A 22,960-nucleotide genomic window follows, 5' to 3' on the forward strand; every position below is an offset into this window, starting at 1 on the left:
CATTTGCTAATTGAAGCAATTAATTTACATGGGCTTAAATCCTGGATGATATTATAGGGTATCAGTGTCATTTCTGTTATCCATTTCCCATTTAAATTTTTTTTTCAATAGCTTGTTTAAATAATTAAGGTTAAATCTTCTTAATTACATGACAGATCATTTTCTTCTTATTAGGCTTTCTTCTGATTAATTAAAAATATTAATTTTATGTTTTATGAGGCAGTGATCTGACAGCTGATTCAGGGATGAATACCAGTCCACAAAAAGCATTTTCCTGTCAAAATGTAGTTAATCCCTCTGTTTTGTTATGTTATTTGTTACTCATCATTTACAAAGCCTACAATGAATGTTTATGACATAGAAGAAAGAGGCTTCTGTATAACCTACATGTTTTTGGCTTATGTCACTTCTTGGTGCATAAGCTGAAATTATTTTCATGATGGTCTTTTTTTAAAAACAAATACCATTAATATTACAATGTTTGATGACCACATATCCTATGAAATAATATTTCTTGTAGATTGTGTGATAAAATCGACTCTATCAACTTTTTTTCCTCTCAGAGGAGTACCTATGAGACATTCTTCAATTTAGCTGCAACTTCTTTCTTAGTTTTGGTTATAATTATAGAGCAAATGGGGAAGATTAGTCATTGGACGTAGCTCTCACATTCAGAATATCAATAGTCAAAAGTTGTTTGATGGTCTAAAAGTTGGGTTTTTAGCATCCTTTGCCCCCTGTTTCCACTGCTCAAGCACCATCACCTAGAGAGGGCATAGCCAGTACAAAGGTATAGAGACAGACAATAGAGTGGCATGTATGAGGAACAGCAAGGAAATCGTAGCTAGATCATATAGTATATGGAGCAGAATAAAACTTACAAAAGCTTGTTTATGAAGAGCTTTAAATGACAAAAAGAGGAATTTATATTTGATGTTGGAAGTAACAAGGAGCTACTAGATCTCTCCGAGTATGGGGGAGGAGTGACATGATCACACCTATGATTAGAAAAATCACCAGGGCAGCTGAGTAGAAGATGAATTAGAGTTGGGAAACACTTGAGTCTGTATGATCTTGAGTAAGTCAGTTAACTTTTTCTGTGTTCAAGGTAAGCTGTAAAACTATAAGTTTCAGAGAGGTTGTCAACCTGCATGACTGGAGAGAATTTCCTCATCTGTTTGTCTATGTCAATGCTATAGGGTCAATCAAAATACAGAGCTTATCTCCTATTATTTTAGAGGATTTATGGACCAAGTATTACTCTTTATTTTTTATTGCTTCCTGCAAAATTTATTTCTTTTACAATAGTTTTTAATTTAAAATATACTTCTTTCCATAGCATAGTTTTTATATCTTTTTTTTCATTGTTTCAGTCTAGTTTTCCTTTCTTAGAGCACCAGCAACAAGAAATATCAGAAAGGTTCTCTACAGGAGGTGGTGCCTGAGAATAGTGTTGAAGGAAATTAGGGCTTTGAAGGGGTGGAGGTGAATGAGGATATATTTCTTTTTCTCTCTTTTTTTTTAATTACTGAAACTTAAATACACAATCAGAAAAGAAAAAGAAACATTATAAACTTAAATATTGAAACTTAAATATATAATAAGAAAAGGGGGAAAAAGCATATTATGTGTACAGCAGAAAGTAAGAGGATTCAAAACATATAGCAATAAATTTCCATTTCAAGAAAGCCTATATAAGTTACTACATGTTGTGTTGAGACCTGTCTGTCTTTTCTTTGCTTCCTTGTTATTCTTCTTTTGTTTTCTGCTGTGTACTTTATACTTTTTTCATTTTCCCCCCTTCCTCGCCCTCCTTAGAAGACTACAATTAAGTACAGATGTATTTAGAGATAGACATATAGATAAACATATATAATATATATACATACACAGATATACATACACATATATACATATACGTATGTGTGTGTATGCATATGTGTATACATATCTATCTATCTATCTATCTATCTATCTATCTATCTATCTATCTATCTATCTAGATATGTATACACACACATATACTTTCCCTAACAAATTTTACTGAATATATTTCGCCAATGTCTATGCTAATGTGTAGAGATGTGAGCAGGAACTTTGAATTCAGAGAACAGCTAGTTAGTATACGTGTGTGAAGGGAAGTTATATGACATATACTAATAGGAAAAGTAGGTTGGAGCTAGATTGTGGAAGATTTTTGGGTCAAGCTCAGGATTTTGTGTTTTTCCTAGACACAAATAGAAAACCATTAAAAATTTTTAAACAGGTGAGTGACATGGTTAAACCTGAGTTTTGGAATAACATTTTGTCAGCTCTGTGGACAATGGCCTGGAAAGATGAGAGACTTGAAGAAGGGGGATCACTTACCAGGCTTTTACAATAGTCAATGCGAGAGATAAGGAGGGATTCAAACTTGGTTAGTGGTACTATGAATGAAGAGAAGGGGACTGCTTTAAAAGATGTTGTAGAGACTGAAATGGCCACACTTGTATCTTTTAAGACTAATTTCTCCTGGGTATAGAATATAGCACATTAAAAAAAGAAATAGAAGAGGATAATTCTTTATACAGTAGTAATAAACTTCCTCTAGGTGTTTCTAAAGTATTTTTAAAACTATTTTTTATATATTTAACCTCACGATTAATCACAAAAGTTTATCTCTACTGTGTTGTTTTCTCATTTCTATGAATGGAGAAACTTTCCATAATTAAGTCATGAAAAAGCTTTTTTTCCTTCCTGTTAAGAACCTGATTAAATATGGCTGTTCACTGAACACATGGTGAATCTAAGAAATATGTTTTGTTTTTCCAGCAAAAGGTTTTATCTTAGGGAGGAAAGTGTGTTTTGGAGAGGTGGAATAGTAGCTATATAGTGTGATTTCTAGAATTATGAGAAGGCCTTTGACCACTATTTTTTTCCTACTTGCTCATTAGTTGCTGACATTTCACAATTAGAGAGTAACTACTTTGTTTCCTATTTTCCCTTACCACTCCCCCACATCTCTTCAATAAAATATGTATTACCCTGTTGAAAAAAAAACACACTAAAACTTATTAGCCAGTTGTTTCTCAGTGAAATTAATTTATCATATGTTTCCTACAGATCATATTTCTTCTGGTTTGAAGTTACAACGATGGCATTTCTTCCCTCCCTTCCCATGTTCTCCTTTCCTTCTTTTTCCCCCTTCCCTTCCTCCCTTCCTTTTCCTTTCCTCTCTTCCTTTTTCTCTTTGCCAAAGCCCTGTTGTTTTCTCGAACTTTTTAGTTCTTTACTAAACCTGCAAAAGCATAATTTCTAATTCTGTTGTAGGAATCATTTGTTGACTTGCTGCTAAAGTGAGAAAATTCCAAGTAAATAAATTCTTGATATGTTCAGCTGCTACTTGGCACTAGAAATACTTGTAAGCCTTTCCAGACTTTTTTCAAGGAAAGGAGCCAAAAAAGGGCAGGATTTTGATGTCAAGCAATGCAGTTCTTAAGGAGTGTAAATTTTTTTTAATGGAGAATATAGTGATTTTTGGTAGTTTGATGAACTGAAGCAGAGAATGTAGTATACCCAGAAATCAAAACTGAAGTATTCCTTAAAATAATTGGTAATCTGGTGTGAAGCCATCAAAATTCCATATCTAGGTGTTGTTTTACTCTATGCCTTGTTAAAACTAAGAGAGAGGGTGCAGTAGGAAATCATGTGATGTAAAACATGTTTGTTTTTCTTCTCTTTTTATGTTGGGATCTATGAAAGCTACTCTTGTTGATTGACTGACAAATCTAAGGTTTATATTTCAACAAGTTGGTATTTCAACCTGATTTTTCTCTTTTTCTTTTCATGTTACTGCATAGAATTGACAGTACTGAATTTGGTCATTGAAGATTCGTTACTTCTTTCATCTAGTGCTCTATCAAAACTTTGCAAATATTCATGAAGTCTCAGAACTCCAGACATTTTAAATGCTCAGTCTCAAGGCAGTTTTCTTACACTAGAATAAATAGTAAGAGAGCCAATACAGTATCTCATAAACTGGCAATTTAGAACCTCAGAGATCATTGGCTTTAGAGCTAACAGGTAATTCAGAGACTGTTTGGTCACCTCCTCCCTTCCATTTTACAGATAAGGAAATAGTCTCAGAGAAGGGAAGAGACTTGCTCAAGGTTACTGTCACAGAATCCAGATTCAGTTCCATGTTTTCTGTCTTCACAGGATGATAGATTTAGAACTGGAAAAGATTTTAAATATCTTAAGAGATTAATGCCATTATTTTATCAATTAGGAAAGAAAAAAAACTAAAGCCATGAAGGGTTAAATGAATTGCCTGAAGTCATATAGTAAGTGGGAGAGTCTGGATTCAAACCCAGGTCCACTGATCCTAATGTGTCCTTTCTATGGAATCCAAACCCAGGGATCTTTCCATTAAATTCAAATCTAGTGTTTGTTTTTTGACAGAATCATGTTTGCTCGTAACCAGTGTGCTGTCTACTGTACTGCCACCTCCACTTGCTCCAAAACTCTCATTCTACAGCCTGAACTCTTGCCTGTACCACCTTGTCATTTGTTGGACATGTCTCCTGTCACCTTCACCTTATCATTGATTTGAATATAAAGCAAATGCTACTATATTATACTAAGTAGTTAAGATCCTTCTTAACATGCAAAAGTTTACCAGAGAATATTTTGTTTGAAATTGGTTTTGAAATGACTTTTTAAGTAGACCTAGATTTTAGTCTCAGATCTGATATTTACTAATTGTGTTTTCTCAGGCAAATCTCTGGCTCTATGGGCCTCATTCAAAAATTTGTAAAAGGAGGTAGGTGGACAAAATTACTTATAATATTTTGTCCAATTCTAAATCTTATGGTCTTTAAGGTTTTCTTCAATGATTAAAAAAAATAAAATCTTGGTTGGCAACATTTTTTTCTTTTTTACTTGTTCTTCTTTTGAAAGTACTTGTGCTACAGTTTCCTCACTTCATCAATGTTGCAGTATAACCCAGTTTTCAGTGGCTTTATCCATCAAAACTAATGTAGTATTATTGGTATTTAAATTTGTTATCCATGATAAAAGATGTCAGACATCATTGTCCAGAAGTGTTCTTTCCTGAGCAGGTACCACAATGTAATGGAGAGAGCACTCAATTTGAATCCAAAAGACCTGGGTTAGAATCTCCATTCCATTATTTGTTTCCTCTATGACTTTGGCCAAGTTGCTTTCCCCTTTCTGAGCCTCAGTATTCCTTTTCTTTAAGATAAGGGGTTGGAAGTATGTAATCCCTGAGGACTCTTTTCAGCTCTAAATTCAATGGATTAATTATCTTATTATCGTCATTGATGTGTTGGGTGATTCCTTAAGATGGAACTTAGAAACTGTTTATAGTCCATGAATCTCCTCATGACTTGTTTTTCTTCCAGTTTTCTTGTGATGAAAAAAAAAGATTTGTTAGCACATGACATTGGAAAGGTTACCCTAAGTAAGCAGCTAGAATTAAATTACTGGCTTAGTATGTGCTGGCAAATTCTCAGAATAGTATTTCACACAATACTGTTCTAAAACAATCTCTGGGCAGTCTGGTGTTGCTTGTTGGGTAGACTGCTATAAGTATTCCCAGATGGATAGTATGTCACGATGACAGCATCAGTCTGTGCTTCTCTTGAATGTGGAAGAATGTCAAAGGGGAAGCTTTTATTAGTTGGAGACATAGAGGACAGAGATGATCTTACCACACCCTCCTATTGATTATGAATAGCACAAATCAAAGATAGAGATTCTAGTTTTAGTTTTTATTTTAAAACAATTGAATCATTATCTCTTCATCCAGAGGTGAACTTTTTTTGAAGACACTAGCACTGATAGTAATTTACACGTGTAGCTTCTGACTTCGAAAAGGATTTGAACTCTACTTCGCTGGTTATTTTTGGTTTATGCCCTCTCCTGCTCTGGTACTAATCTAGGACCATGGAAGCCAATGTTTATCATGCAGTAAATGTGAAATCACAGGACCATAGGATTTAGCTCTAGAAGGGACCTTAGTCTAGTCCAACTAGTTCATTTCACAGATGATGAAACTCAAGCCCAAAGAGGGAGAGGAATTCACCCAAGGTCACATAGCTAGTAAGTCAGAATCAATAGTTGAACTCATTTCCTCTAACTTCAAATACTTCTTCCTCTATGCCATGTGTCTATTAGGGAATAGGCATATGATTATCATTGAGTAAAACTCCATATGTATTCCTTTCTTTTTGTCTTTCTTCTTATGTCTTTCATCTTTCACTTCCATTCCCATTATAACATAAAGTGGAGATCATCATCACCTTCATCATCATTATCATCATCATCACCACCACCACTACCACCATCATCATCAGTGAAGAATGTCTCATGGATAGTGTGATAGACTTTGTTTTTTGTTTGTTTGTTTGTTTGTTTTTGCTTTTTGGTGAGGCAATTGGTGTTAAGTGACCTGCCCATGGTCACCAAGTTAGTAAATGTTATGTGTCTGAGACCAGATTTGAACTCAGGTCCTCCTGACTCCAAGGCCAGAGCTTTATACACTGTGCCACCACCTAGCTGACCCTGTGATAGACTTTCAGTAAGAGAGAGCTGGGTTCAAGTCCTTTCTTTGAAATTTATTAGTTTTGTGTCCCTGGGCAAGTCAATTAACTTCTCATGTCTCATGAAACTTCCTGGGACCTATCTGCTAAGTCATAGAGAGGTTACCATATGATATCGATCGGTGGAGGTTATCTCACACTTGTTGTTTCCCATATTAAAAAATATCATTGACCTTTCATGCATTCCCATAATAGCAATGTTAACTGACATACACATATATGCATATTCCAGCGCTGTTGTTGTTGTTCAGTTGTTTCAGTCATGTTCAACTCTTTGTGACCCCATTTGAGGTTTTCTTGGCAAAGATGTTAGAATGGTTTGCTATATCCTTCTCCTGATTGTTTTATAGATGAGGAAATGAGATAAATAGAGTTAGTGACTTTCCCAGGGTCACACAGCCAGTCAATGTCTAAGGCCAGATTTGAACTTGCATCCTCCTAATACCAAGGCTAGCACTCTATCAACTGTGCCACCTAGCTGCCCACGTGTATTCTACTACTTCTGTGCATTAAAGTGGGTGGATATTGCCTCCAAGAAAGATCTCAATCTACCCATGCTTTTAAAGTTTGGAAACATATTTCTCAAATAGCCCTGTGTACAGATATCATACTTTAGCAAGACAGAATCCAGTTAAACTAAGTTAAGATTTCTGTGTACTTTAAATAGATAAATAAAATAATTATTCATCACATCTAAAATAGGAATAATGATCCTTCCAGTGGAGTTGTAAGGAAAATACACTAGCAATTATAAACTTTTATAGAATATTATTATTATTTATTTGAAAGTTCTTGTGCTTTGGAGTCAAGAAGAATTAGGTTCAAATCCTACTTCTGAAAGATACTAGATGTGTGATCATGGGCAGATCATCTTGTCTTTCAACATTATAGGCAATTCTCTAGGAAAATAAATTGCAGATGAGTTGCTGATGCATTGATATAAGAAGTTTCTATACCAAAGTACCACCTCCTCCCCATGTGCGTATGTATGTGTGTGTCTGTGTGTCTACACATGCATGCATGAGTGTACACACACATAAATTGATAGTATCAATTCTCTAGAATATAAAATTATTTAATATTAATGATCTGGTATTTGTGACATTAAGTTGCTTATAATAGGGGGATTTATGACTCATTCTAGACTATTTCTAATTATTTCCTTTCTTCTATTTTCCCTCAAGCTTCCTTTTAAAAACTAGGCCGACGGTTTTCTTATTAAAACATGATGGAATTGGAGAATTCTGCCTCCAAAACTCCCTTTAATTTTTTTTTTTTAGTGTGTGGGCTACTGTATTCCATTCATGTCTATGTGAACAATTAGAGATAAAAACTTAACACAGAAAACAATTAAGTGCCAATGCCAGTAATGGTGTTAGTAGAGATGTAAAACTCACTTTTGTCTTTATTTGCAGATTTATCAAAGATGCTGGCTAGTGTTCAAGAAAGCTTCAAGCAAAGGTCCAAAAAGATTGGAGAAGTTTTCAGATGAGCGGGCAGCATATTTTAGGTGTTACCACAAGGTAAAGTTTGATTTGCTTCGATAAACTTAGAATTGGGAACTCCAAACTAACTTCCTGGTGAATGTAAAAAAACATAGGAAGTGACTTCAGTAGAAGTTTTTGTTAATGAGACTGAAGACAACAAAGCAATAAGAATGTATTGAGCACTCAGCATATTCTAGGTATTGTGCATGCTTCTCAGGATGCACAAACAAATATAAAGCTGTCTGTGCCCTCAACGATTGATTGAAGGGAAGCAATATAGATGTAGAAAATTAAATGTGACATACACACAAATTTATTCCTGGGAATTCCTGGGAACTGCTTTGTAGAAGTGGTTGGTGGTACAGTGGATAGAGCACCGGGCCAGAAGTGAGAAAGATCTGAGTTGGAATCTAACCTTGGATACTTACTAGCTGTGTGTCTCTGGACGAGTAACTTCACCTCTGTCTGTAAAATAGGGATAATAATGGTACCTACTTCCCAGGGTTGCTTAAGGATCACATAAGATAATTGTAAAATTTGTTGCAAATCTTAAAATGCTGTGTTGGTATCACCATCATCATCATCATCATCATCATCATCATCATCATCATCAATATCATCAATATCTATCATTACGTAAAGTCAGTTTGATAGCAATAGAAACTCATTCTATCCAGAAAGGCATAGTAGAAGGTTAGGGTAGAGAGAGATCAAGATACAAGGAGGATGGGGCTGACATAAATGGAGGAGAACTGGACAGGGAAGGGAGTCAAGAGTTCAGAATCACAGGGATTCTGAGTGGAGCCATCGGGAAGTAGCAATGATAATATTTATTTGAAAGAGGGCTTTTTGTTGGCGGGGGACTGGGGGGGAGGAGAACCAAAGTGAGGATGCATTTGGCAGCAGGGCAGATGAATCTTCAAGGCCATAATCAATGGAATCTTAGGCCATGTTTGAAGTAGTTCCCAGGTCAGCTGTGCCCCATGTTTTACTTCAGTATTAAATAAATTACTTGAAAGTTGAAGAGGGGAAGGAAGGAATCAGGGAGTCTTTGGTCCACAACTCATAGCTGTAGTATAAGTGGAAGGGAGTTGTGGAGTCCCTGGTTAAGACAGATGGTCTAGGAAGGGGTTGCTGAATATCTGGGGTCTGTCTGGTGATAGAATTATTTTTTGGAGTGAGCATGGCTATTAAGGAGCTGAATAACCTGAGTTAGAAATTGTCCCCCGAATGCATTTCCAAAGGTTGATACACAAAAGCTAGTTTTCTGACTCAAAACTGGAGCTTGGGTTATTCTAAAATTTTCCATAGGTTTACATGCATAGGATTGTTTTATTTTCCTCCACTATGGAATCACAGTGTTCAGTTAAACACATGGAACCGCCATGGAATCAACTTACCATTTAGAGCCCTCAAGTGGTAACCAGACTACATTATGTACTCTATGAGTGAATCATAGAATCCAAGATTTGTCCCCAAGAGAATGTGCAAATTCCTTGGTGTGACAGTTAGACTCTTCTGCAATCTGGCTCCAACCAACCTTTCCAGATTTAGTTCACATTATTCCTTTTTATATTCCCTGTTGGCCCCAAACTGATTGACTGGTTATTCCTGGAACCCAAAATTCCATTCTATGTCTCCATGCCTTTGCATAAGTTGTTCCTCATGCTTGGAATGCAAACACACCCATGTCTCACCCATCAGAGGAAAAAAAAAGCCAACAATATCTTTCTGCTAGCTATCAATTTATATCTCTCCTCTCCTTCTCAGATAAACTCCTTGAGAAAGATATCTATGCTAGATGCCTCTGATTCCTCTCCCCTTATTCTTGTCTAATTCCTCTGCAATGTGCCTTTCAACATCATCATTTAAGTGAAATTGCTCTCTCCATAGTTACCAATGATGTCTTAATTAACCAATCTAATAGTCTTTTCACAATCCTTTCAATCTCTCTGCAGCAGTTGGCACTGGTGATTGCATTCTTCTCCGGGGTATTCTCTCTGGCGCTGTTGTTTCCCTGTTCTTCCCATTCCTGTCTGACTACTTCTTCAGTCTCATTTGCTGACTTTTTATCTGTGTTCCATCTACTACCCTTAGATGTGCCCCCAGTAATTTAACCTGGGCCTTCTCATTTCTTTCTCTACTATCTCACTTAGAGCTATCTCATCAATTTCTATAGAATCAATTAAAATCTTTATGCAGATGATTCTCATATCTATATATCCAGCCCCACTCTCTCTTCTGAGCTACTATTTGATATCAACAACTGCCTTTTGTCCATACTGAACTGGAGATCTTGCAGGAATCCAAATTTCAACATATACAAAACCTAACTCATTATCTTTTCCACCAAACCATCCCCTCTTCCATTCCTTCTTATTATTGTCAATGGCACCATCACTCTTCCAGTCACCTAGGCTCACAACCATGGTGTTAACCTTAATTCTTCATTCTCACATGATTTTTCTAATCTAGTGACAAATCTTGTCATTTCTACTTTCACAAAATATTTTGTATATATCCCTCTCTCTCTATGTATATAGCCAGGATTTCATCACCTCTCACCTAAACTATTGCAGAAGTTGTCTTTCCTCAGTTCCCTCCACATTCTTCTACTCTCCACTGTGCTGCCAAAGATGATTTTCCTAAAGTGTAGGTCTGACAATACTGCCTCCCTACCCAATAAACTCCAGTGGCCTGCTGTTACCTGTGGGATAAAATATTAATTTCTTTAACAGGAATTTAAGATCTTTTTAACTTAAACTGCCTCTAACTTTACAATTATCTTATTTTTCAGTCCTCTCACACATTTAATGATCCAGCTGCACTGGCCTATTTGTTGTTCTTCACACATGATACACCCTAATATCAGGGCCTTTGTACTGGCTAGTACCCCATACCTGGAATCTTATTCCTCTTTTTCATCTCTTGGTTTGCCTGACTTCCTATAAGATTCAGCTCAAATCTCATCTTCTCCAGGAGTGCTATTACAGCCCTCATGCCATCTCCTCTGAGATTACTCTCCTTCTACTTTGTATATATGTGGTATGTGCATAATTATTACTATTAATTATTCACATGTTTCCTCCACCATTAGAATGTGAGCTCCTGGAAGATTGGAACTATTTTTGTCTCTGTATATATCCTCAGTGCTAAGCGTAGTACCTGGCACATAGTAAATACTTAATAAATGCTTGTCGATGGATTCCTACTTTGTTAATGCATCTTTGAAACATCTCTAGCTTCCATCAATGCTTATCTAAGGTGCCACCTCCTATGGGGAATCTTTTCAACTTCAAGAGCTAGGCTGAATGACCACTTGTCAGAATGTTGTAGAAGTTCAATTTCTGAGATCCCTTTCTGTTTTGAAACTCTGTGATTCTTATTGTCACAATCATTTGTGTTCTCTTCTTTCATATCTTGTTTTTGCTTAAATATGCACGTCTTATATTTTCAAACTCCTCGAGTAACAGATATTATTTTTGATTGCATTTGAATCCCTACTGCCTAAGGTAGCTAGACAGCACAGTGAAATGGACAGAGCTGGACCTGAAGTCAGGAAGACCCAAGTTCAAATATGGCCTCAGACACATGAAAGCTATATAATTTTTGGGCAACTCACTTATTTTCTGTGTCAGTTTTCTCCTCTGTAAAATGGAGATAATAATAACATCTATGTCCCAGAATTGTTGAGGATAAAATAAGATATTTGTAAAGTGTTTTGCAAACTTTAAAGTACATTATTATTATTATTATTATTATTATTATTAATTGCTTTTGTTGTCATTATTTTGTGTATAAAATTGTATATATATTTTTATATATTTTGTACTTAATGAATATTTATTTAGATTAAAGACTACCTCGGTGGGCATCTTGTCTAACTGTTACTCAAGTCTTATACAACATTCCCTTTAAATGGTTACATGGTTTTGCTTGAGGTAGTTGGGTTATATGATGTCTAAAGTCCTTTCCAGATCTAGATTTATGATCCTAAATAATTCATGATTGGTATGAGAAAACTCACATGCCCATGAGGCATCCCATTCCCTTGTGAAACTGCACTAATTATAAGGAAGCTCTTCCTTAAATTGAGCCCAAATATGCCTCATTATTTCTATTTAGTGGTTTGATTTCTGCCCTCTGGAGCTATATAGAATGAATATAATTCCTTTTTCACATGTCAATTCATCAAATATTTGTAGACTGTAGGCATGATTTCCCATTCGATTTACACCCTTTTCTCCAAACCTCCAATCCCCCACTTTGATATTATGTCTGAGGCTATCTTAAATTAGCTGCATTTGTATTCTTTGCTTTTAGGAAAATTTATCAAATTAATAGGATAAAATTCTTTCTTCAAGTCTCTGTTTTTCTTAAAGAGGAGAAACCAGGCCCATATTGTGTCTTTAGATCTCTGATGTGCAATAAAGGGTAGTTGGTCTTTAGTATTAGAAAGGCCAGTTTAAGTCCCATCTCTGACATTACTGAACTGGAGGACTCTGGTCAAGTCACTTTACTTTTTGGTTACTCTGGTGACTCTCTAAAGACTAGAAGCTGTAGATCAGGTTCAGTTTTGCATTGGTAGAGAGTGTTTCCTTGTTGGAAATTCCCTATACCAATGAAAACATGGTCTGAAAAAAAAATCCTGTCTGTAGAAATCAAGATACAAGGCCACTATTTCTCCCACTCTTTCTTGACTTTAAAGTAGCATGCTTGTCTTGTTCTCTTGGTATTCATTGTGAATCTCCATTTTGTTGCCCATAACAGAAGTAACCAGGGCAAACCCTGTATCTACGTGATTTTGAGTGGTCAACTAGGTGGTGCAGTTAATAGAGTGCTGGGCCTCGAGTCAGGAAGACTCATCATTCTGAGTTCAAATCTAGCCTCAGACACTTACTAGCTGTGTGACCCTGGGCAAGTCACTCAACCCTGTTTACCTCAGTTTTCTCATCTGTAAAATGAGCTGGATAAGGAAATGGCAAACCACTCCAGTATCTTGGGCAAGAAACCCAAATGGGGTCACAAAAAGTCAGACATGACCAAAAAGACTGAACACCAACAGCAATGTGATTTTGAAGGGATGTGGAAAGAATCACCAACCTGAGAACATTTCTTCCCTCCCTGCTCTTCCCTGTAAGTCCCTCCAGGAACCTGCCACAAGGCTGGATTTTTCTGTCACTTAGCATTCTGGCATTTTGTCTGGAATATGTCCCTATCTTCGAATTCATCTGTGTAAATCTTTGGGGAATATAGACAGGCACATTTTCTTTCATGTATAATCACCATTAACCGAAGTTCAAAGGCATTGGAAAGTAGGAATTATCTACATTAAACCTCAAAGCCCTTGATGAGCTTCAACAGCAGATTTATCCTATTTAGTTTTGCTGATCTAATGCACTTAGTAATCTCTTGAGGGCATAGCAGGAATTCGAAGACCTTCTGAGAAATATATTTTTATCCATAGTCTGTATAATTTATAAAGCTTGTTCATAAAATAAGGAGGTTATTTGTAGCATACCATAGCAAGATTTCAGAGTTTATTCTAATTTGTATGTAATTTATATAATTCTCATTTCCAAAAGAAATCAGAAGTAAGTAATAAATCAGGCTATTTGAGGTAGAGATGGTACAGCACGTGTGTGTGTGTGTGTGTGTGTGTGTGTTTGTATAGATAGATAAATTGCCTTACAGCAAATATGGAGCACTGACAAGGGCAGAGTTTTATCCATCATAGATGTAGTGTTCACCTTTTAGAAATCACTAAGACCAAATGCCCACAGAATCCATCATATTTTTAAAGGATTAATATACAAAAGATAAACTGAAAAGTTACAAAACATGTCAGTTTTATCTTTAAGAAATATCTTTTAAGATGCTTTTTTGCATAAGGAAAATTGTCACGTACTTTTGAATACTATATAAATATAACGATTCATTTTACTTTTCTTAAGCCATCTTAAGTCAATGGTGTACCTCTCTCATAGAAACAACTCATAGGGTTGTGGTACATGCAGAGGAAAGATTACTAGACTTCGATTTAGGACAGACTTGTTTTCAAATCCTTTATCTGATATTTACTAGCTATGTATTTTAAGGCCAGTTGCTGAGCATCAGTTTCCTCATCTGTAAAATACCTATGATTATTTACTCCCACAACACTGTTATGAGTAAACATGAGCTATTGTATATAAAGGAGTTTGCAAATCTTAAAATAGTATGAAAATGTCAGTTATTTTTAGACTATGGGATTTAGAATAGGAAACTAATGCCTAGAGAAGGGAGGTGACTTGCCCAAGATCACATATATAGGTATTGAAGAGGATTAGATGTGTAGTTACTATAACATTGAGATGACAGTGATTTTTAATCATGGTTTCCAACCAGTGGTGTGCTGGTAAAAATTTAAAGAAAAAATGTATCATGGCACACTTTTTAGTTTAATCTGCATGATTACCATTTTCTCCATCACTTTCTTAAGTTTAGACAACCAACAAAACATAAATCAAACCTTGATTTATAGAGTTTGCCAATTTCTGAAGTGTAAATGATCACACAAAAAATTTAGCAGTCAGCTCTAGTGAAGTCCTATTTCCAATTCTGCCATTGAAAATAACTTCTTTGTTCTCTTTTTGAGAATTTATTGTTAGGAAATAGGATCCCCTCACAGAGAACAATAAAAATGAGAAGTCATAGGACAATATCCATCATCTTCTCCTATTGGTGAGTTCCTACTGGGGCTTCCCTTTAGTGGAGGAGCCAAGACAGATAGACAGGCCAGCCTTCATTCCCCTCAGTACTCGGCCCTGAATTACTGGACTTTAAAATCAGACCCCAAGCTGAGTATCTTCACTCCCACTCCCAAACTCCGACACTCCAGCTTTTCAGTTCTCTTTTATGTGTTTTCTTCTTCCATTAGAATGTAATCTCCCTGAAGGTAGGAACTGTCTTTCATCTTGCTTATATTTGTATCCCCAGTGTTTAGCAAGGTACCTAGTACTTAGGAAGAGTTTAACAAATGCTCCTTCCTTCCTTCCTTCCTTCCTTCCTTCCTTCCTTCCTTCCTTCCTTCCTTCCTTCCTTCCTTCCTTCCTTCCTTCCTTCGCCCTTCCCTTCCTTACTGAACTTGTGCTCCAAGGAACTTTAATTACAACTTCCCCATTTTATAAATGAAGTAAAGTGATTTGTGTAGGATCATATGCATGGGTGGCTCTAAATTTCATAAGTTTGATTACTTAGGTTTTTCATTTTTATTCTTAAAATGACTGATGACTGAAAATAAATCACATTAAAATCAAAGCCAACTATTTCAATTGAAATCAAACCAAACTGGCAAGGCAGTTATTAGGATTTATTTTCTGCTTAAATACAGAAGAAATATAATGATGGGTCCTCCTGTATACATCCTCATCTTTCAATTTGGAATTTGGGTATCAATTTCTTCATTTAATAGGAATAATTATCTTTCTTCTGTCTACTTAAAGGTTTGTTGCAAAATTCTAATGAGTCAATAGATGTGAAAATTTCTTGAAAAAGTAAAAGTAAGGGAAGAAATAATCATTTCTTAAGTGCCTATTATGTGTCAGGCACTATGGTTAGAACTTTACAAATATGGTCTCAGTTGATCCTCACAACAACCCTGGGCGGGTAAATGCTATTAATATCCCCATTTTATAGTTAAGAAAAGTGAGGAAGATGGAGGTCAGGTGTGTTGCCCAGGGTCACACAGCTAGCAAGTGTCTGAGCCTGTATTTGAATTCGGGCCTTGTTGAGTCGGGCCAAGAGCTTTACCCATTGCTCCACCTAGTTGCCACTGGGAAAAAAAGTACCGTGTAGATTTGACGTATTGTTGCTATTTTTGAAATTATTAATAATAGCAGTAATAACAAACATAAACTATAATATCAATTGGAGGAGAAAAGAATCTGCTTCATGCTTGCTTTATAAGTTCTTAGGTATTTTATTTAATTTCTAGGGCCAAAGGAAATAGAAAGTATTTCTAAATCCATATAGAATGGCTATATATTATTGAGGTGGGAAAATGGATATTTTACTGGTTCACTGAACATAAATTAAAAAGTATAGTGGCACTTTTGTATATCTTGGAGCCCCCATGATTCAACTAAGTCTCTGAAACTAGGCACCCAGGTATCTCAGTTCTTTGCCTGGTTCTAGGTAATGACTTATTCTGAAATTGTCATCAGTGTCCTACCTAGGACAGACAAAGTGGTCATTTAGAAGAGAACAGCTATCTATTTAATTTTATCTCATTCTTCTGATGTTAATCATCACAACATTTAATTTTTTTTCCTGAAAGGGAAGGTTTAAAGATTGGGACATGGAGGGAGGGTAGTACAGAGAGAGTACTGGATTTGGAATCAGAAAACCTGGGCCTAAATCCTGACTCTTCTCTCATTTACAACCTGTGTGACCTGGAGTAAGTCACTTAATCTCTCTATACCTCAGTTTCCTAAGATGAGAAGATCAGAATAGATGGCTTTTAAGCTCCCATCCAGCACTTGATCTGTGATCCTATAATGATATTTGATGATATATGACATATCATGGAGACTCTTTCTTCTTCCTTACCCCCCCCATTTCAATCCTTCCCTCTAGTCCTGACTTTTTTCCTCAAATCGGGTTGGCTTGATAGAAGACCTTTTGATAAGCACACAGCTGGTGTTCCAGAAGTGCTTTGGCCCATCTGATGAACAGGCTGTGTCAAGTTTAATCTGTTGCTTCAATATCTCTGTTAAACAACTGAAAGATCAGATTAAAAGGAAGCAACTTGCATGAAGAGCTTCCTGGATCAGAATCTGTCACATCTAAATTACCAATCTGTGGCATACCTCCAAAGTACTTCTAGACATGGTCAAAACTTAGGATAGAAATGGTAGAGTACATATACATTTTATGAGAAGACTCTACACTATAGTGCATTGAGAAGCACTATCATTTTTGTTAGATATACTATTAATTGTATAATACACTTAATCTCTAATTTTCTTCTGTTCATTTCATACAGTAGAGTAGATAGATGTGTTTGGAGGTTAACTTAAAGGTATGCATAGATTATAACAGTAGGAAATGAGTACAGCAAGCATTTCAGTCATGAGGACTAAGAGATGGGAAATGGAGCTTCTTGTGTGAGGAGAAGCAAGGAGGCCAGTATAGTGGAATGTGTGGAGGGTAGTAATTTTTTTTCTTCTTCTGGCAACTGTTTCATTGTGAGCCTTTTTGGTTCAAACTTGGGATCTTTTAAAAACATTATTTTTTTTATTCTGAACTTAAGAAATAAAATAAGCAATTTTATAACACAGTAGAATAGAAAAAATATGATTATACATTAAACTGCAAATCTATCATGTACAACTTGCTATTCCTTTTAAATATGTAATAAAGTCATCATATAACTTTTTTCCTTTTTTTCTTTCTCCCTCCCACCCCAGAGATGGCTACCATTACACACACACACACACACACGCGCACACACACACACACACACACACACACACATATTTCTATTTATCAGTTCTTTCTCTGGACACAGAGAACACCTTCATTTTGGGTATTTATGACAGTCAAAATTACTTAGTTGCTTGAAGTTGTTCTTAAAACAATATTGCTGTTACTATAGACAACATTTTCTTGGTTCTCCTCATTTCACTCTTCATTGTTTTGTGCAAATCTATCCACATTTTTCTAAGATCATTGAGCTCATCTTTTCTTATAGTGTAGTAGTATTCCATCATGATTATATATCACAACTTGTTCAGCCATTCCCCAGTTGATGGACATCCCCTCAATTTCCAGTTCTTTGCCACCATAACGAGATGTGCTATAAATATTTCAGAATATATAGGTTCTTTTACTTTTTTCCCAATCATCTTGGGAAACAGACCTGTAAGGTGTTAAAAGACAAGAAAGATATAAAAGGTAAAGTTGTTAAGAGCTCTAAATGCCAAATAGAGGTATTAGCAGGGCAGGACTAGAGAGAATGTCGAATTCAACATAAACCTGAAAGAGCATCCTCTCTACAGCAGTCTTGACAAGTTGCCGATACACCTTTGCTTGATAGCCTCTAGTGAGAGGGAATTCACTACCTCACCAAGTACCATTTTGGGTACTCTAATTGTTAAGGTGGTTATCCTTACTTTGGGCTTAAATCTACCTCTTTGCAACATCTGCAGATTGTTCCTAGTTTTGCTCTTTGTAGTCAAACAGAAAAGGCTAATCACCCTTCTTCATAACAAAGTTATGAGGTTCCTTGTTAAAATATCCACTGCTGCATCTCAAATCCATCCTAAAGGAGTTCTCTGCCAGTCAAATTTTTAAATTGGTTTGACAAACATGTATTAGATCTGCGTTGTAGTCATGAGAATTGGAACTCTAAGCCAACCCTCAAGTCTTAACTCAATCTAACTTGGGGTCTTCTCTTCCTTGTGGTACAATCCAGATTCCCCTTTCAATTTTCAAAGCTGCCAGCATGTTCCTCAGTGTTGCTGTCAGCACGAGTACGTTACCAATAGATTTCCATATATAGTAACAAATGTGCCAATAAGTGACCACCCTAATTGCACACCTGCTTTTGCTGTGCCCAGGTGACTGCTATGCAGTAAGTGATTGATTACCCTCCCATAGGGAGGAGTGAAAGCTGCTTGATTCCTACCAGGATTGCATTGTATATATAATGATACATGAACTTCATATGTATAATAATTTCTCTTTTTTATATGTCAGTTAAATATTTGTAAGAGTCATGCTTAACACAAATGGAATTATTATAAGTACTAATATATTTTTTCATGTTTCATTGCCTAAATAAAAACTGTTTATCACTGTTAAAAATTAAAATATCCACTGCTGCATAATTCACCTATATTGACATTTATATCAGTTCTCTCTCAGCTTGGAAGATTATTTCAATGAAGAGTCCTTCAGAGAGTTGATTTTTTATATAGTAGAGGGATACGTGAAGGATCCAAAGAATCATGGTTGATATAGTAAAATCACTGGACTTGGGCTAAAAAATCTATGGAAATGTAAGAGCCTATTACTATTTGTAGTATATTTCAGTTTATAGCCATTTAGGATTGAGACATTTTGCCACCCAGATTGAAACCACATAGGGCTAATGGATTGACCATTTTGACCATACTGACCAGTCAATTAGGTCAAGCAAAAGTCAATGTGTGTAAGTAGAACAAGTGATTTGCACCCACAATCCTCACCTCCAATGCTGATACACAATTGAACTGTGAAGGACCTTGAATCATGGAATTATTTTTGTTTCACAGAGACAAGGCCTCAGTTTGTATGATGTTTACTTACTGTGAAATTATGGAAATTAAAGCTACACAACACTATTGTCTGGTTTGGGTAATCACATTCTTCTGTGAATTTGTATTATTATCTATACAGGAAAGATTTCAGCCCCTCTATGTTTCTTCTTCCTGTTTGATTCTTGTCTAATTATTTTTTTTCTATAAAGTCTCTATAGAAGAACTACACAATTAGCTGGATGGCTTCCTCAAGTTGCTCTAAGAATTCAGAGATGCCAGTAAAGTGTTTACAAGAGACATCTGTTGTCCCTCATTTTTGCTACATGACTGATCCACATCCTTTCTCTGTCCTACATGCCTCTGAGTCTATAGGTATCACATTGGATAGAGTGCTGGTCCTAGAGCTAGGAAGACACAAGTGAAAATTCATCCTTAGATTCTAGTGATTTGTGTGACCTTAAGAAAGTCACTTAACTTTTCTCTGCCTCAGTTTCTCCACCAGCCAAATAAGAATAATAATAATGCCTATACCCCAGGGTTTTTTTTAAGCATGAAATAAGATATTTGTAAAGCACTTTGCAAGTCTTAATAAATGTAGTTATTATTATTCTTGTATCTTCTCATGTATCATCCTTATTATATACTGCTATGTACTTATCCTCATCATGAATATCATCATTGCTCTTTGGGTGACTGGTAGTTTTTGGTTTTCTTTTTAAAATAATTTTATTTTTTAATATTTTAAAAAAATTGAGTTCTAAGTTTTCTCCTTCCCTCCTGCTTCTCCCCCTACCTATTGAGAAGGCAAGAAATATATCAATTTTACATACATGTGAAATCATTCAAACCATATTTCTGCATTAGCCATGTTACAAAAAAGCAAGAAAAATTAAAAAAAAGTAAAAAATAATACTTCAATATGCACTCAGATTCCAGTTTTCTCTCTGGACATGGATAGCATTTTTCATCATAAGTCCTTCAGAATTGTCTTGGATCAACTGTATTGTTCAGAATAGCTAAGTGGTTCACAGTTGTGGATAGTTACAATATATCTGTTATTGTGTAAAATGTTCTCCTGGTTTTGCTTGTTTCACTTTGTATTAGTTCATGTAAATCTTTCCAAGTTTTTCTGAAAGCATTATGCTTGTCACTTCTTATAGCAAAATACTATGTCATCACAATCATATATCACAACTTGTTTAGCCATTTCCCAATTGATGAGCTTCCTCTCAATTTCCAATTCTTTGCCAATACAAAAAGAGCTGCTATAAATATTTTTGTACATAAAAAGCGTTTTCCTTTTTATTTATCTCTTTGGGATCCAGAACTTTGGGATCAGTCAAAGGGTATGCACAGTTTTATAGCCCCTGAGACACAGTTTCAAATTGCTCTCCAGAAAAGTTGAATCAATTCAGAGCTCCACCAAAAGTGCATCAATGTCTCAATTTTTCCACATCCCTTCCAATATTTGTCATTCTCCTTTTCTGTCTTAATAGCCAATATGATACATGTGAGGTGATATCTCAGAGCTGTTTCAATTTGCATTTCTCCAATCAATAGTGATTTAGGGCATTTAAAAAATATGAATATAGATAGATTTGATTTTTTTTTAGTTTTGACACAAAGCTGTTTGTTTGTGTCCTCTGACCATTTCTCAATTGAGGAATAACTTGTGGTTTTATACATTTGCCTTAGTTATCTATATCTTTGAGAAATGAGACCTTTATCAGAGAAACTTGCTGAAAAATTTCTCTCACAGTTTCCTGTTTTCTTTGTAATTTTGGATTAATTTTTTTTTTGCACAAAAATTTTTTTTCATGCAATCAAAATTATCTTATTTCCTGTAATTCCATTTATTGTCTGTTTGATCATAAACTCTCCTCTTATTCATAGATCTGATGAATACATTTTTTCATGTTCCCCTAATTTACTTAAAATATCATCCTTTCTGTCGAAATCATTTATCCATTTTGACCTTATCTTGGCATGTTGTGTGAGATGTTGGTCTACGCCTAGTATCTGCCAAACTGCTTTCCAATTTTCCCAGCAATTCTTGTCACATGTTGAATTCTTACCCCCAAAGCTTGGATTTTGACATTTATCAAGCAGATTATTATAGTCATTTACTTCTGTGCATTGTATACATAATCTATTCCACTAATCCACCACTAAATGTCTTTGCCAGTGCCAGATTGTTTTTAATAGTTACCACTGTGTAATATTGTTTAAAATCTGGAACTGCTAGGCTGCCTTCCATAACATTTTTCAATTGATTCCCTATTTTATTGTTTTATTTGTTTTTAATAAAACCATCTCCTACTTTTATTTATTAGCTCAATGGGTTTTTTTAAACTTTTAGTTTTATTACTCTCTCCTTTGATAGTCAGGATTTCCATTTGGTTGTTTAATTAGGGATTTTTTAATTTGTTATTTTTCCATTTTTTAGTTGCATACCCAATTCCTTGACCTACTCTTCTGTTGATCTATACAATTAGAGATATAAATTTCCCCCCAAGTATTGCTTTGGCTGCATCCCACAGATTTTAGAATATTGTCTCATTGTTTTCATTGCCTTTAATGAAATTATTGATTGTTTCTGTGATTTGACCCTTGACTCACTCGTTCTTTATGATTAGATTATTTAGTTTCAATTGGTTTTTAATCTATGCTTCCATGACTTTTTATTGAATTGTTGTCTGAAAATGGTACCTTTAATATTTCTGCATTTCTGCATTTGATTGTGAGGTTTTAAATGCCCTAATTACATGGTCAATTTTTGTGCCCTATAGAGCTGAGAAAAGGTATATACTCCTTTCTGTTCCCATTCAGTTTTTTACAGAGGTCTGTCAAATCTAACTTTTCTAAGATTCTATTTATCTCCTTGACTTTTTTCTTATTTATTTTGTGGTTATATTTATCTAGCTCTGAGTGTGGGAATTTGAGGTCCCTCCATGAATGCCTTTTTCCTCCTGTAAATTAACTTTTCCTTTAAGAATGTGGATGCTGGCCAAGATGGTAGAGTGAAAGCAGTGACTTCCTTGAGCTCTCCCCCAAAACCCTACAAACACCTATGAAAAATAGCTCTAAACAAATTCTAAAGCAGCAGAACTCACAAAAAGACAGAGTGAAACAAATTTCCAGGTCACAGGGAACCTGGAGCAGGCCTCAGAGGACTGAATCATGGGCAGCTGTGGTGGTTTCCAGACTCCTCAATCTAGGAATGCCAAAGACAACTTAGAAGGTCAGTAGGAAAAGTCTGTTTCTGTGGTGCTGAGAGAGGAACGCAGGGTCTCAGATCCATTCCCCAAGAGCGTGGCCCTGGGGGGGCAGCTGACTCCTGAGCTTCCGGCCTGTAGACTGAGGGGGAATCCAGTGGCTAATCAGAGAGGGATTGCAGGGATCTCTTTGCCAGTGCTGAGGCAGGAATCTGTTGTTTTGCCTGTGCTTGGATCTGGGTCACAGTTCTGGGCGGCATTCCTGGGATGAGGAGTAGCACTAGCACAGTGGAGCTTGTAGTGGCAGTGAAGAAGAAACCTTCTTCACAGTTCCAGGACAGAAAGGAGCACTTGTGGTCACTAATAGACCAGAG

General features: G+C 35.8%; 1 protein-coding gene across 1 annotated transcript in view; it reads left to right on the forward strand.

Annotated features, from left to right (window-relative positions):
* Positions 1-22,960, forward strand: part of DOK5 (docking protein 5) — a 147,155-nt gene that overhangs the window by 50,293 nt on the left and 73,902 nt on the right. The window contains exon 2 of the mRNA XM_020984259.2: positions 8,018-8,125. Within this exon, the coding sequence (XP_020839918.1) occupies positions 8,018-8,125 (108 nt within the window). The remainder of the gene's footprint in view (positions 1-8,017; positions 8,126-22,960) is intronic.

This window comes from Phascolarctos cinereus, unplaced genomic scaffold, assembly GCF_003287225.1.
Source record: "Phascolarctos cinereus isolate Bilbo 61053 unplaced genomic scaffold, phaCin_HiC Scaffold_2;HRSCAF=192, whole genome shotgun sequence".
Classification (NCBI taxonomy): domain Eukaryota; kingdom Metazoa; phylum Chordata; class Mammalia; order Diprotodontia; family Phascolarctidae; genus Phascolarctos; species Phascolarctos cinereus.